Below are 17,461 nucleotides of genomic sequence, written 5' to 3' on the forward strand. Positions count from 1 at the left end.
TGGCATTATAAGCTTAGCAGCTGTACTGCTGTACATGCAGCCTGCTGTCAACAAGGCATTTCCCCCAGTAGATCACATGATCCCTTAAAATAAGATGGAGACATTAGAAAACCTGGGATAAATCTGTAAGAATATATATCCAGACTGTGGATACTTATGTGACTAAAATCACAGCACTAAAAAACTTGTGTACCTCCCATGAAGAGAGCACAGGAGAGAAAAACAGGAAAACAGACTGAAGCAAACAACATGAGAGGGAGGGAGACGGAGGGAGAGCGCTACAAGGCCATATTAGGATTAGACATGAGGATTTAGCATAGTTCAACAGAATTATGATAATGCACTCTCAGTAGGCCTGTCTTTTCTTGTGTTCATGTCCATGACTGCTGTGTCCCAAATATGAAAAGAGGGAACTTGGTTAAGCCATCCCCAGGGTTTGACAATGGGCTGTCAGTAGAAATGCGACTGTAAACCCGTCTGAGAGAGCGGGTGACACTGAGCCCAGAGGGGACAGATGACACCACTGTGACATCAGCTCAAAAGGGCAAACTGAAGTTGGAGTCATCATAGCCAGGTGCATATCGTGTAGACAGAACATACATTATTGCTGTTTTTGAAGTCTAAATGTGTTTTTGTCAGAAAGAAATTGCTTGGTGTGATCCAAGCAAACCAGTTCACCCGGGAAGTTTGACGCACTTGTAAGATACTGTATCTATCTGGTCTTTTTGATATTTTCGGATGTCAATGAGTACAAACTTTGTTTTTGATGGTCCTTCAGTATGGCTCAGGACTGTGCATTGACTGACAAACCGACTGTATTTATATTAGGCTTTTCCATTATCGACCATTTAAAGCACTTTACTTCACATTCAATCATTCACACTCACTTCATATTGCGCAATTTGGGGCTCAGTATCTTGCCAAAGGACACTTCAGAATGCAGACTAGAGGAGCTGGGGATCAAACCACCAACCCTCTGATTAGTGGACAACCCTCTCTATCTCCTGGGACACAACTACCCACATATAAAACCCAGACCACCTTAGAATGTGACCTTAGTGATCTAAATATATCCTCTATGCATCTTTAATGTATTCACACTAGGGCTGCACGATATATCGAAAATGTATCTTCATCGCAAAAGATGGCTTAAACTGCGACCGGGCTGTGCGCCTTCTCCCTCGTGCTGGAGCTGTACGTGGTCTCTGCGTCCGTTGCCAGGGACTGTTTATGTTTATTTATCGCAAGTCATATGGTCATCGCGATATTCAACAAAGTTATCGCATGTTTTCCTAATATCGTGCAGCCCTAGTTCACACCTCTATGTGCGATCAGATGACCCAAGACACATGTTAATGTCAAGTATGAACACGGTCTTAGATCATTGATAGTTGTTACCAAGCTAGCTGAATTGTTGTTGTGGAAGATTAGAGTAAATGGAGCTTATGTAATGGTAATTAGGAACTAATTCATAATAAATGTTATAATGACTAAAAGACAAAAAACATTCATATGCTTAATGGATGAGTAAATGCCCTGTTGCATTGGGCTTAGTGTAAGTAAAACTAAGGATAAGCTGGTTATGTAGAGAGAGGAGGAGGGAAGCAGAGAGAGAAAGTTAAGTTAAAAGGTCCAGTGTGTAAGATTTAGGTGAAATGGATCTATTGGCAAAAATTGAAAATAAAATAATCCTAGTGATGTTTTCATTAGTGTGATCACCTAATTGTTATTTTCTTTACCCTGTAATGGACCCTTTTTACTCAAATACTATATATTTACATCAGGTTCTCTCTATGGAGGCCGTCACCTATTGTACAGTAGCCCAGACCAGACAGACTAAACACCTTTGGAGTTTTTTTTATGACAACTGAAGGCTACCATTAGGGTTCTCCTTCATGTTTGGAAGGGGAGGGTAAGGTGAAGGGTATTCATCTGCCACATTCAACTTCACCACTAGATGTCCCTAAATCCTTCACACTGAACCTTTAAATGGGGAGCCAGTAGGCCGGAGTTCATCCTGCTAGTCAGAGGGAGTAGGAAAGTGTAACAGAGGTCAGGCTACATTGTGGAGTAAGTCATGAGTCATTCTTAAAATTCAAGCCGTTCACAATTGAGTCTTGTGCAATCTGCTTAGTCCTGCTGTTGTACAGAAGTGCTCTGGTTTGGCTGTGATTGATGATAGTGAGGGAGAAAGTCCGGAAGGACACACCCTATGCTGTGGTGTTCCCTATAAAAGGGCTTCTAGGTTTTTTCACTGGTTATCTGAGGGTATCTATGCAGGTTAGAGCAGTGTGTCACAACACCATTCCAAGAACTCTGAAGGATTAATCTCTTGCTCAATGACACTTAAGCAGGCTTGCATGGGTCTTAAACTAGGTTTTCTATTTGCGGTGTATTTTCTCTACACTGCTTTGCCATTCTATTAAAACCATTTCCCTTGAACGTGTTAGAAAGGAGTGCCTTTCATTTGAACTGTGAAGTTTTACCTTTACTCCTGGTTTCCCATAGGGGGTTTGTTCAAAGAGGTTAAATCTGGCCTGTGATGCAGTGTGAGAGGAGTTCCCTACTTTAAATGCCAATTCCAATAAAAGAGGAGATGGCATTCCTCCACTAGGGGGACTGAGAGCACTGAGAATCCCTTCATTGAAAAGGTAAACCTCTGCAGAGAACTGCTGCATGTAATGATAGCTGTGACTTAAATCCAACTTCACATTTCCTATCATATGACCTCTCAACTGCCCTGAGAAATAAAAGAGAAATCCACACTTTGACTGTGTTGTTTATGAAACATTATGAAAGAAGAAGACAACATGGGGCTCTACTCATGGTAGACTTCAGGATTTTGTGGTTTGTTCAACAGCTGCACCTTTTTGGTAATCTAGTTTACTTTACAGGTGCAAGGTCATTTCCAACACTTGCTAGTCGCCATTTTCTGAGAAGTGAATAACCATGCCGCACAGACAAGAAAAAGTATTTGTTTAATTTATTATCTTTCTTCAGTTTAGTGAAACAGCACTGAACCACAGGGGCAAAGTATCCCGCCCTCTCACTCTTCCATTCACTCTTCCACTTGTGGCCAAATTCAAATTCAAGGTTGTTATGACTTAAGAGGAGAGTCACCAGGGTATGTGTCTGTATGTGTGTATGTGGTATACTGACCCTGTTCTCATCGTAGATGATCTGCACCAGGCTGCGGTGCTTGGCCTCACTGGGTGGTGGGGAAATGGGCCGCTCTGGCTCATGAGGCTTTGCAGCCTCCTCCTCCAGCTGATGCTGTAATACACATACACACAGATGACGGTTAACACTTAAAAGGCTCATATCTACCAGGAAGACCTGTGGCTCACCAGTTCCTGTTATGAGGTTTAAGAGTGCGCGTTAGAGCAACCTTCCCTCCCCCAACTCTCCAGCAGAGACAAGACTAACTGTCCCATTAGCTGTAATAGCTATTAACTCCCCAGGGCCTAGTTAATCAAAGAGTTACCACAGCAGTCTGTAAACAAAGTCAATGCCTGCTGTGTGGCTGGAACATCCAATGAGAGGGAGAAAATTAAGAGAGAGAGAGAGAGAGACAGAGAGGGAGTCACATTTAGAGAGGGAAATGCAGGAACATAAACACCAGACAAATACTGGAAAACAGCAGAGTTCCTCTAACTTATGAGTCATCCTGGCTTGTAATCAAACATGACGTGAAGACTTTAGAATGCTGTGCAGTGTTTGCCCAATAACTGTACAGACCTGTTGGGCAGCCATGCCAAAAGAACGGTTTTAAATAACTCCAAAATATTCATTCAGAAATCATATTCAATTGTGTTTGGGGAGCCTCTAAGTGGCTTTGTCCTGAAATATGAGTCAACCTCAGTGGAGTTGCCTGGGAAACCCATGATGCCAGTACCACTGTTATCAGAGTTTCTGAAGAGAGCTAGAGGATGTAGGAATATTATAGGATGCAGGTTAAACGTGAGCATGATGCTGCCTGGAAGGGTTAGGGTTAGGGCTGTAACGAGAGGGATGAACAACCAAATCTATTAGAATTTGTGTATCTAAAACTCTGCAGCCAGGCAAATTACAGATGGTGAGAAGGGAAGAAGAAGAGAGGAACAAAGTGGGAGAAGTGAAAGAGGCAGGTAAGAGAGAAGTTATTGAATGGTCACTCATGAATGGTTAATCTGAGTACAGCCTGTGGTTGTACCAGACTACTCATGGCAAGTACCAGTTTGTTCATCTCACAAAACGAAAATATGTTTGGCTTACATTTTTTTCCTAATTTAGTTTCTTGAAGTACCTACTATCGCTAATGGGTTATTAGGTAAGAATTTAGGGGGGGTGCCAAAGAAAGTTATAAGGAGCATGATTGAGACCTTTCAACTAAGATGTTTAACTCCCAACAGTTAAATTAGTGCGTATCTGTCCATCAGTCATCCTTTCAAGCTGGTTTAACTGTCATGAAGAAGCTGAATAGTACATAGAATCTAGAGCTGGGAAATTAACCGAAAATGTATAGAAACCGACATTTAAATGTGTGCAGTCACGAACTGTCGGGTTTCCGCTAAATTCATTTTTATAGCAGTAGCCCGGGTACCTTGTACCCTGCCATATCACCCTGCCGTATGTCCTCCCTCCTCACTCCGCTGCTGACTTTACACGTTAACAACGAACACCACCTCTAATCAGAAGTTATTAGGATCTGAACTGTACTGAAGTTTACTTTGTGCTTGTTTGATTCGCTCGAGAGTTTACAAGTAGAATTGAAAAAAAGTCCAACATTTTGTGCGCACACAGTTCACCTGCCAAACAACACAAGACATAATGTGACGCGCAGAGCCAGGACATCAGGGTTGTGATCCAACACCAGTGATTGAGAACTAACAGTGACGAGCGCACACAAACACACACGCACATTCCTGTGGACAGAAGAGAAGTTCAACCGCAGATTATGACGCAACGTGGTGTTTTCTCTTCATTGTTTCAGAAGAAGCGACGCCCCGTTTATCCGGAAATATAAACATCAGTTCTACATGTGAGTGATAAGTGAAGAGCAGAGGAGCAGAATCACTTGTTGACGTATCAGAAGAAGCCAAGTCTAAATGCAAGCAATAAGCAAGGGAGAGTTACGACTGTCTGACCGCACTGTCTATCCACATAATGAGAAGCCATAATTGGACCCGTCGGCATCATTAATCACACCACACCTAACTGTGTCAATAAGCAGCATGTGGACGTAGCAACTTCTTTCCGCCTGTGATAATGGCAGGCGATAATGAGACAAAAAGTATTTTAACATCTAAATTATTTATACATGGAATTTTCTAACGTGACTCAGAGAGCGGCACCTTCAACACATACAGTTGTAAAGAAGTCATTAGATCCTCCGCAGGATTCAACACGAGCGTGTGGGTGTGTTGATGACACTTCTAACACATGACAAATGCTAAAAAAATGTTTTTTAATTAAAACAGAAAGAATCTCCGGATGAAAGAGTGGAGCCCCACACAGATGAAACTGACAAAGATGTCAATAGAGTTTGTGGTGATAACAGCCGGTGTTGGTGTGATGTAAACAAAAACATGTGATCTCTGCAGCAGAATTCATACGTTACGTCCTGCCTCCGCCTGCTGCACCACCCTTTTCCTGAATCCTGCGGAGGATTTGTTGCTGTTACGAACACGCCTGAGAGGAGAACCCTCCCGCTGCGTTGAGCATTTTGGTTAACACATGATTTTAGTGAATGTTTTATGGATAGCGAAATTGTCCACTCGCAATATTTCAGCTAGATTGGTAAGTAAACAGCTGTTAGTTCTGATGTCAGCCATGTAGCAATGGGGAAAATGTACATATAGTGTAACCACTTTAAGCAACTGCAGTTTAAAAAGTTTAAAAATGGTACAAAACTATATCAAAATAAACGTACTAACTCAAGCCGACATAGTACAAATTTTAAGTGATGTTTGACACTATGTTTCGCCTGAAAATACAGTCTCTGTGTTGTGCAGGCTGTACGTTGGACACGGAAGTATCCATCTGTAACTAGCTGTCTAGAGGCCCGGGCCTAGTGTCGCTGGTGTGTGTTTTGCTGATCTACAGTTAAGACAGCCCCCTACTCCCTCCCGCCCGCTCATCTCCAGTCAGGGGCTTCAGAGAGGGAAAAGAAAGCCTCTAGAGGCTCCACATGAGAGCAGAGCAAGATGGATCATCGTGTGCCATGATAGGCCTGGATAAGCATCTGGTGAGGGAAACACAGACATTCCCATAGAGACCCCCTTCCCTTTCCAAACCCACCACAGAGTAAAATAAAATAAACCAGCCATCCTGAGCTTGGCTGACATGATACAGGCTGGTGGTAACCTAAGCCCTAACCCCCCGCCCGTCCACCAACTCTGCCACAACTCTTTAAATAAGTTTTACCATGCCACTTAATTACTCCAGATGTTTTAATGCTTGAACGGAGTAGAACTGTAAAATAATATCTATAAAAAACACTTGATTTATGCTTTGAAGTAGCAGAGAATCTTCTCAATTATTCAGCAGTTTCAACCCCAAGGATGGCATCTGATCTTATTTTGGTTCTTTTTGCAATTAGGCAAAAACACCTAGAAATATTATCATTAATAAAGAGCAATGTAAAAGACATTCAGGTAGGAGGCTTCTTACTTTTATTCAACACCCATCTATTTCAGCAGGTGTAATGATGCTATCTGCATATTGTATTAGCTGTAGCTTCTTCAGGTTATCTTGGAAAAGGAAGTTAATCGAATGCGAGGCAAACTAATCGAGCTTATGCCTAATCATTATTTTTAGCGCACATCTCCTACAACGATGTTAAAGCTTATTATAATCAGGACTTTGAGCTCATCAAATCAATGGGCAGTGAATCTCTGAGCCGTCAGTCTGTGAAACCAGTGCTACCCCAAGCTGCTGTGGTGTAAATAGTATAGAAAAATAGTCCAACCATTTAGATAAAAGGCATCAATGAGACCAGAAATTAATTAAAAAAACAATGCATGCATCTTTCATCAATACATTACCCTAATGTTACATGTTTTTTTTCTTCATAATTAAATGTAATGAACGATGTAATGGCATCCATGGTGCAGGAGGGGCCTGTGTGAGTGAGCTCAACCATACAGTTTCTCCAGTAAACATGGCAGTCTGCCAACAAGGAGACAGTGTGGCAGGGATACGAGTGGTTTAGCAGTCAAAAGAAAAATTCCATCATAATCCTCCTCCTCCCCCTGGGCAAGCAGTTATTTATAGCCTTATATATTTTTAACCTACTTTTCTCTTAAATAAAAAGCTGCAGAGAAGAGGAGAAAAGAGGGAATGCAGCTTTCTGGAAGAGTGTGTGTATAGAATTGTGGTACAGTGAGCAACAAACAGCTTCAAGCTTGAATGCAGCGATTATAACGTCAAATTCTGTTTCAAGACTTTACTGCACCAATGCCAACTGTAGCCTGGCAGGGAACACTGGAACACTGCACATGAACATATCAAACAATTGAAACGCTGAGACTATAAAAAAAAATGACAAAGATGCCAGCACTGACCAGCTCTTCCATAGGCATGAAGAATAACTACTTATTTACCTGGTAGTGGTTTAAGTCATGTCTGCATGCCTGCTAAAAATATGTGCAGAATGCACATGAATTACATCACACTGTCACCTATCATATTGTCTTATGGGTTGTGCACAAATAACTTCTAAGTGCCTGAAACTCCCCTACGAAACACTTCAAAAAGGGTGGGTCACACTCAACTGTATGCCAAGCTGTACGCACCTTCCTAGAAGTTGTTTTGCATTCTACATTCACTGCAAAATTCATTTTTTTTCACATTCTTCTGATAAGGTGACGGAAGAATGAAAAGATAATCTCCGGTTTTATGGCTCATTATTTGTTCTCTTTTCAGGATTTAGACAAATTTGTTTTACATAATCTAGTTTCCAAAAATATCTCTGGTCCAAATGTTCCCTCTAAAACATCGATCAAGTGTTGTAGTTGTGCTATAACAATATAACTACTCGTAATGTGCCTACAAACTGTGACATATCAACAATCAACTTTATTCAAACCTCAATTTGCAACATTGTAAATAAACGGGTACAACATTGAGTTGATGCATGTTGACTGTATGATGTGATCACCTGATTCATTGTAGGCTCAAGTCTCTATATAAGATTGGCGCCAGTGTCTTGTTATCAATGCAACATTTCATGCTGCATTCATATATGTTGGTTAATAGACGTAGGTCGTAGCAACAGACACATTGTGAGATGTTTCCCCTAAATTTCTGATGGTCTAAAAATTGTTTTCACAAGCTATCTTCAGTCACAAGACTGTGGCAATGGGCATCTTTGAACCTCTCTCACAATGCGACACAAGACCAAAACATATCGCCACATTTCTTTTATGTTGGCCATCTATGGTCTAGGACAGGGGTCGGCAACCCGCGGCTCTGGAGCCGCATGCAGCTCCGGAGCCGCATGCGGTTCTTCAGCCCCTCTGCAGTGGCTCCCTGTACAGTGCTGCGTTCAATGAACGGCGTTCAAATCAGTTTTCATATGATGAACGTTTACGTTCATTTTTTAAATCGTCATCGTATCAGGCCATCATGTGAAATACCAGAAGCGAGAGTGTGCGTGTGTGCTCCCAGACAGCGCACACACAGGCCCCCGGGGTTCAGTTTTGGAATCGTGAACTTAGTTGAAAATTTAAAAAAATTTACTATGAATGTGAACTAGTTCATTTTCATCTGCATGAACTGAACTTTGAACTAGTTCATTTTAAGTGTGAACTAACACAACTCTGAGCATAACTTTATATAAAACTTTATAAGCTGTTTTATCAAATATGTTTTGCGGCTCCAGACAAATTCTATTTGAAGGAAGAGGAGGCAAAACGGCTCTTTTGATAGTAAAGGTTGCCGACCCCTGGTCTAGGACAGCCAAAAACTCCATACTGTATACCCACCATGAGGCAGAAATATAAATCTCTTTTAACGCAAAAGGTGTTCATGGCAGAACTGGATGAGATTCCACAACAAAAATTAAAGTGCTAGACAGAACAGGCAAATTTCAGTCTGCTAAAAACCCAATCTCTAAACCCAAACCAAGCCATTATAATCTAAAATCTAATTTCAGAGGTGTGCTGACCTGTTTCTTGCGCAGTTTGCTGATCTGCTGCTCCACCATAGTGATCTCCCTGTCCACGCGATCCATGTTCTGGATGAGCTCCTCCTTAGAGAAGCGAGCCGGCACAAGATCCAAGTCAGGGTCCATGTGGACTGGGCTCACGGGGGAGATGGGTTCCAGCTTCCCCATGGCACCTCCACGCTCCTACGGATGACCAACAGAGAAAATGTTACATGTTTTGATGTTAAAATGTTATATTATATTATCGTCCACAGTATTTTTCAATCTTATATTCTAGAAAGAGTCAAACACAATACATTTAGTTCATTTAAATCAAAGGGAGAGGACAGAAGAATATTTCTAAAAGAAATGGTAACATGGTAGGACAAGTCTACATAAGGTTTGGATTGAAGTGATTGCAGATAACAAGTCAATATAAGGTGTCTTACATCCTACAGAGCATAAAGACCTTCTTGATATATCTTGAATGTGTCAGAAGAATGGACTTTCACACTTCCATTTCTTCTCTTTCCTGTCTTCCTGAATGAAAATTACTCCGTATGAAATCATCCAAACAAAGTCTGTGTATCCATTTGGGAAGGTAACACACACCAGTAATTAAGTCCTCTGGGTAATGAAAGCCAGCGTCTCAGTGTCACTAGACCACACTAATGAATATGAGGTCACAGCCTCCCTTGGCTTAGATTATGCACCAGAACACTGGCAGGTGGCTCTGCTTTGGAGACTTTTTTTGAAATGTGAAATACTCTCAGGGTGTAGAGGCAAAATCTTAAGGGTGGTGTCAAGTGTGCGTTGATCATATTCAGCAGGTGCTTATTAGCCATGCCTTCTGGTAGGAAATTGAAATTGGTGTGTGTCTGTCAGTCAAGCAGTACACAGTGTGGCTTATCAAATGAGCAGCTGTACTAATAAAAGAGAACAGAGAAGTAATTCATTCATTCAACAACTGATCTTTCGAGTACAGTACTCCTAAGTCGGTGTTCTCTCTGTGCACTGTCATTCAGCAGGAATTTTCCAGGCAGGTGCCGATAAACAACTACAGAGGATCAAGCCTAGTCAAACCTCAAACAAACAAAACTGTGGATAAAGTGATGTAATTTCATTTATAACTTAAACAGTACTTTCTCCTTACTTGTCCATATAGATCTGATGTTTTACTTTACTTCATTGGATCAGAAAGTAAAGTAACCTTTTCAGTCAGATTCGGTAGACTGTATAAGTTACGATTTAGTCGCTAAACAGACTTTTGCACCCTAGCCAAGCATGTGATTATGCAGTATCAGTAGGCGAGGGACAATATTATGGGGTCTGCAGCCTTCTGGTTTTCATGTCTAGTTTGACCACTCAGGTTAGAGCAGACTTTGATTGCCCACAGGTGAACAGTTCGTGTGGAGAGCAAAAGAGGTGGAACACTTTGAGCGAAATGCATCAGCTATCTAATCGGATATTTAATTCACCTGCATTCATATGCAGATAGCTGTTCATAGAGATTAGCCAAAATGTGGTCTGGACCTAAAACACCTACAAAAAGTAAAGTTTGTGTTTTGTGAAGAAAAACATTTGACTCGTGTGGAGTCATCGTACTGAAAACAGTGTACGGTGAATGGATGGCTGTTTTATCCCGAATATGACATCACATTACATGTCATTTGGCGGACGCTTTTATCCAAATCGACTTACAATTTGTGTATTCAACATCTATGAGGGGCCATTTAGGGGTTCAGCATGCAGATGACTGAGGATTGAACCGCCGACCTTCTGGTTGGAGGACAACCACTCTACCCCCTCAGCCACAGCCGCTGAATATCGGCTGTCTACACCAGAAAGGCCAAAATACTGACCGCTGCCCCAAGAGGCTAATTGGTCATAAGACGATAGCCGATGGGCTCCAAGATTGCTAACCTGTTGATCCAATGGGCTAAATGTTTAGGATCTAAATGAAGATTGACCAGGTTATTCATTTAATTTCAACTGAACTCATATCTGGGATGATTTTTGTGCTTCAGAGGGCATCATGTGGTTGAAAGTAACTCAAAGTAAAGTAAATTAGCTTTGAGATTAAACTAGTCCATTACATTGTTTATTGATGTATTAAAAGCTGCCCAAACACTGGGATTCATCGGACTAGACAAGTCATCAACAACAAACAAAGTATGGTCTGTAGTTAGCCATGGAAAGGAGAGGTCACCTGCATAGTCGTCTGCTATCAAATCCCATGCAAGACTTTGTCTTTTTCTAACTTTTGATTCCTGTTTTCCACACATGTAAATGATTTTGAGTTTAGCCACCTGCTGTCTCCCACACAGTTTGATGAGCTCTGTCATGTTCTGGTTCATATACACATTCAAATGTGCTGGCTTAGAAAGCTCAATACATAAATTGCCTTCATGCTTTAAGCCGATTCGCAGTGATCCATTCATGTGCAAAGTAAGACTGGAAATTGTTACCATTACATGCAGCACTTTATGTAACAACAACACACATAAATGGCAGGAGAGGCCCACTTGCTCTGCAGCAGTGTGACCCATGTTTCAGTGTGTATGTTCCTGTTTTATGTATGTTCTGTATGTGACCATGATTCTACAATTACATCCTCCATAAATGACTACATGTGTGAGCCTGCTTGGGGTTTGTTTTGTGTTATTTTTAAACATCTGAAATGAGGGTTATGTAAATGGACTAATCTGGACTAGGCAGGCTGCGTTACATCCCTGTAGACCTGCAGTGATTGGAAAAGGTCAATGCCAGAGGATGTTTGAGGGCTGTCGTAGATGAAGAACCACAACACTGCCAAAGCCATTTAGTCACAAAAAAAATCAACACAAAAAAAAGGAAAAAAAGAGACCGGGTTATTGAATGGCATGATATTGTCAAAGCACCACTCTTCTTATCCTGTGTTACAGCTCAGCATGCCAGACATGTCTCTCAGGGAATTAATTCATGGTAATGTTATTACACAACATGTTTGGTACAAAACTATCAAGTGAAAATTAGACTACGCTGTCTGAGACTTCAGTTTTCCACCTGGTCTTGTGCCCTACACCGTCCTCTGATTGTGATAACAGTGCAGCAGCAAATTAACATCAACTACACCAGTGACATCGTGCGAGAAGGTCACAGGCCAACAGTTAAGCCCTTGGCCCGGCACAGCTTATAGCTTATATGACCTCGAAAACCCTGGCACATTTAGAAACATTCCACTGCATGATGTCTCCGGCTGTGCATGCATCATGTTATGTTTTTTATTAGCTCTTGGGGTTATAATGTGTCTGTGTAGGTCTGTTCTGTTTACTCAGCACCAGCCTATAAGATCGCTCACGTAGTCTTAAAATGGTTGTGTTCTAGACAACATGTAAATATAAACATCCTGTTTTCGACATCCTATATAGTAGATGTCGCACTGGCTTGGAGTGCGACATGGAGTGCGACAGTAAAGTCCACTGCAGCAGGTGCACTAAGCAACTAAAACTGAGGCTGAAGTAAGAGTTCCTTAGATCTCTCAGTTGAATATCATTACAAAAAGGGAAACTAAACAAGAGCACTAAAAAAATGCAATATGGAGTAAAAGGCTCTAACGTCCAAACAAAGTTGACATTCAAGGCTAAATCAATATATTTAAAATGCAAGAAACTTAGAATAGTAAGTTGTGTGGGCATCTTTGCTGTGAACTTGAAATCTCATCAGCAACTTTTCAGACTTATGTTGCCACTACCCTGTTTGTACATTGTTCCTATGCCAACGCTCCCCTGAATGTGGACAACTGCCACTTCTATCGTGGTTACATAAATTATTTAGCTTTATAACACATTCCTTTTCTACGCTTACACCAGACATGTACCCATTCCAGAGTTTTTGAGCCTGCAACACTTTTGTAACACTTCTGGCCCTGTTTTAGTTTGAAAACTCTGGGGTTGTGTTTTAGTCTGGATGTGCAGGAATGGAGACATTGGAAACAATGAAGCAGCCGCCCACATGAGCTTCCTGATTGGGTCTGATCAATCATGACTCAGGTGACAGCGCTGCAAAACAAAGTCAACTAACCTGTTACCTACATACACGCTGATACCAAAATATCTGTGACAACCAAATATTGGACACATCAGACCACCTGATCACTAATTTACTCTTTCAGAAAGGCCATATCTGCACATTTGACCATTGTTACTGTTTTGCTGTAGTTTGTCACTTGTAGTTTTTTCTCACTAGCATAAATATTCCAAGAACAACGACACTGCTCACTCTTTAAACCATATATGGCAAATATGACATGCATGGAAATTTTGTGAATACACTTGTAAAGTCTCTTCTTCTCATTCGCTTTTTTAACCATGACTGTGGTATACTAGGGCATACAGTAGCTTTTGTCCTCCCCTGACTCACTGTCCATGTGAGTCATGATGCAAGCCTCAGCTTTGTCTAATACTACTAGCCTACTCACTCTTCTCTTGTTGCTCTTTGTTTCTTTGTCCCTCCCTGTCTTTTCCCCCCTTTATCTGTGCCTCTCTACAATCGCCCTTTGCCTCTTTTTCAGTTGCATCTCCCCCTCTGTCCCACTATCATTGGGTGCACTTGTTCCATGCAGTGATTGCATCTGACATGACTTATATAATGGGTTTAGTACAGTCCTCGCTGCTCTGAGGGGAATTACTGGCATTCCTGAAAATTTGCCTGCTAGCTTAGAAGTAAGTGTTTTTTTCCCTGTACCCTCTGTTATTGCTGTATCTATTTACCACTCTTTGGCTGCCTGCCTCCCCTGGCAGTCTAAAGCACTCTGTGCAATGTCAGGAACACCTCCCCACCAGCAGATCTACACTGCGAGCAAGTCGTTTTGCTGTGCAGTTCACACACTTTCTTCCTCTGTCTTTTGAAATCTAGGTCAGCTCCATTATTTATAAATTGCTGTTTCACAACTCCCTTAGTCTTCCCACTGCTGCGAACAGAGCACCAGCTCCTATGATACAGAATCTCCTTTATGACTTCTGGTGCAGCATCTTTAATAGCATCCTCTTTGACTCTGAGGGAGCCCGGTGGGATTCAGCCAAAAAAGAAAAACACAGGATCTCGAGAATACAGTCACAGCTTTTTTCAAAAATCTTCCTGTGCATGTGTATCCCCTTGAGGCACTTATAAAACACTAGTGCATTACTAGGATTTACATTTTTTTTATTTAATTATTATGATAAGACAACTTTGTTAATTAAAATATATTTGAACAAATCAATTTTCTTACTCTATAGTTAGGGTTTTGTCATTTTCTTGTTGACCATCTTGAACGAAAATATCTCAAACTGTTCAAATGTTCTACTGACCTTTGCCATGTCCTCTGACCCCCCCAGAGGCATTGGTTGCCGGTGGGACGAGCTTCTCATCATAGAGTCGGGTCCCATGTCTAGACGAGGCCTTTTGACTTCCACATACTCCAACTCTGAGTGGGCGCTGGGATCTTGCAGGTATATGTGTTCATAGCGGATATGCTGCTCTTGTCCTCTGCAACAGAAAAAATACAAATGTCTCAGATTAGAGAAAAGTAGAGAAAGCTACTGCAGTTATTTATATGGTTCTTCCAATAGTCATACATGTTAACTAACTGTAGGTGTGTTAGCGCACAAATGTTGGCAGGGCTATATGTTAGCTAGGCTATATTGTATATAACATATATACTATACTGTATCTACTCTTCAGCTAAAATTAAAGTAAAACTAGGGTATAACTGATGCTAAGGTAAAGTAATTCCAGTTAAAACTAATGAAAATGTAGCCAAATCTGATTCTGTTGGATGAGAGACTAGTCCAAATGAAAACCTATTGAAAGATAAGGACCATGTGTGAAGTTTGGAAATTTGACTGCTGTGACCGTTTGCCAAAAATTTTGGACTAGACCTCAGTAGCAGGACAAGCACTCAAGTGAAATGTGGATCAAACAGACTGAGAAAATCAATCAAATAAATGGGCAAAAGACATAAAAAGAATCAATAAGGTGTTATGTGTCAAATCAAACTGATACCCCAGGTTAAATAATATGAGGTGTGAAGACATCAGTAACATTTAGACAATACTGATCTTCTGAGCAAGAGATGAGCCTTGGTGCTGGTTTTGTGTGAACACTGTGTTCAATTTAAATCCTATTCATATATGATACATTGAACTACACAAAGACACATTTGCACAAAAGCACAAAATGACTGCTAGAGCCTGAGATCACCCTGACCTAAATCTTTACTGTTGTGTTAAAGGCTACACACCAACGCCAGCTGGCTTGCTTTGGTTAAAAATATCATCATCATCATAAAGTAATCACTGAAGACTATTTTTCTGCAAATTGGGCACATGTAATGGGTTATTGAATAGCGCAAAGTGGAAAGAAAGGGAAGCAAGAAAACTGGAAAAAATGACTCACTGTAACACTACCATCTAATAGTTTTAAATATCACAGCATATGGAAGAGCTGCTCTTGTGTGTGGCCTTGCAGGCAATGCTCGGTGGTCAAAGGCCACACACACAAAGCTAAAAGGTGTTACGCTATGACATAGCTTGTCATAGCTTAACTATGTGTTAAGCTATGACACTCCCCATACAGCAGCCTAAAAGTAGAACTGATGTAGATGGCAGGGATTGCCAACAATTATACTGGAAGAGAGGGAAGCAGAGAGGGTGCTCGTATTTTATTTTAATAAAAAATGATGAAAAACAAAAGTACAATATATATATAGATATAGATCTATATAGATATATCTATATATATGCATTGTGCATGCACAGTGAGAAGGTGAAACATAACTGACTGAGTGTGGTGGCCCACCATATTTGTATTTTTCCTGCCATAGTTTTGTAATAGGGCTGCACCTATTGATTATTTTTGTATCTATTAAACTAAAGATTATTTTTTTTATTACTCATAAAATAATGAATTGATCAAACATTTTATTAAAACAAATGTGTCATTTATATTTATTTAATAATCTGCTCTTAAATGCAAAGAAAATCTGACAAAAAACAAAAAATGCACTGCAAAGCATTAATCCACAACAAAAAAAAACACAATCTGCCTAGCTAAATCTTCTAGCTAAAACAGCTAATCTGCCTTTTACAGTCCCATATCTCTCCAAAATAAAATTTGTGCAAATCAAGTTTAGCAGTCTATCAAAAACATTTCTTGAAGTAACCTAGTAGTTGTATCAATGTCTGTATTAAGTCAAATAAAATAAAGAAAGTACAATTTAATAGTATTTCAACAATGTTTTTAATTAATTTCCACACTGCAGTGGAGGGTACTCTAATAATAAAATAATAAATGTTATTTTCTCATTTCGAGTAAAATAAGGTTTGCATTTAAAAACAAAATAAAGAGCGTTTGAAAAAGGCATCTTAAAATAAAGTGCGGAATTTTAGAAAAAAATAAATAAAGAGATGTAGATGTAGATGTTAGTGTTTCCTATTGTCTTCTTAATAAATAACTAAATTACACAACTAAAAAGCTTTAACACTTTTCTCTTTTTTCCCCACTTTCTATTGTTCAGTGAGAGAAGTAAACTCGGAAAAAGTTGTGCAGGTTAAAATAAGACTACGGTATGAGAATGTTAAAATAGAATCGTTCTGTCACAATCTAAAAACAGCGTCTGTATAGAGCGGAGTCAGGGTCCGGTTCTGACCGCGGTCTGCCTTTTGGTAGGATGAACGTGTATCTAGGGCGATTTTTTTCGCTTCAGCTTACTCTTCAGGTGAGTCCATGCTTTGGCTGTGCGCAGCCACCTTCCATACGACAAATAGACGCAAGTTTCGCAAGTGGACGTATTAACGTAATCGATGATGGCGATGCGTCGCCCCAGCCCTATATTTTAATGAACCAAATGTTTTTGGCATGATCACTCGTGCTCCAGTCCAAAACATGTTTTTATTGTCAATGCAGTCAGAGCTTATAGTTTTAGCTGCAATTGTACACATATCAACAAGTGGCATAAAATGCCATTTTCTCCCTCATGCGAGAACTTCTCTTTCACACTTTAGTCTGTGTACCTGTCATCCTGAATCCGTTGTGCGAGAGAGCTAATTTTGTGCACTTGCACCCCAGTTACGGCCATAGATTGCACTAAATCTGTGGGAAACACTGTTAATTGTCTGTCATTCAATGCTCATAAAGGAGTTTAAAACTATAACCTTCACTCGGGAGCAGATTTTGTTTATCAACTTCAAAGAAATAAGAATGTAAGATTTATTTTGAATATTTTTGATCCCCACTGACATAAACATTTTTATCTTGATATAACTTTTGCCCGTATTGCCCAGCCCTATTCGTACATTCGGGGGGAATACCCAG

General features: G+C 40.5%; 1 protein-coding gene across 10 annotated transcripts in view; it reads right to left on the reverse strand.

Moving 5' to 3' along the window:
• ncor2 (nuclear receptor corepressor 2) overlaps positions 1-17,461 on the reverse strand; it is an 88,627-nt gene that overhangs the window by 47,637 nt on the left and 23,529 nt on the right. For all 10 annotated transcript variants that reach the window (XM_047341161.1, XM_035165625.2, XM_035165628.2 and 7 more), the window contains exons 4-6: positions 14,458-14,635; positions 9,149-9,331; positions 3,160-3,273 (exon numbers count right to left, since the gene is read on the reverse strand). In XM_047341161.1, the coding sequence (XP_047197117.1) occupies positions 3,160-3,273; positions 9,149-9,331; positions 14,458-14,635 (475 nt within the window). The remainder of the gene's footprint in view (positions 1-3,159; positions 3,274-9,148; positions 9,332-14,457; positions 14,636-17,461) is intronic.

This window comes from Hippoglossus stenolepis, chromosome 9, assembly GCF_022539355.2.
Source record: "Hippoglossus stenolepis isolate QCI-W04-F060 chromosome 9, HSTE1.2, whole genome shotgun sequence".
NCBI lineage: Eukaryota > Metazoa > Chordata > Actinopteri > Pleuronectiformes > Pleuronectidae > Hippoglossus > Hippoglossus stenolepis.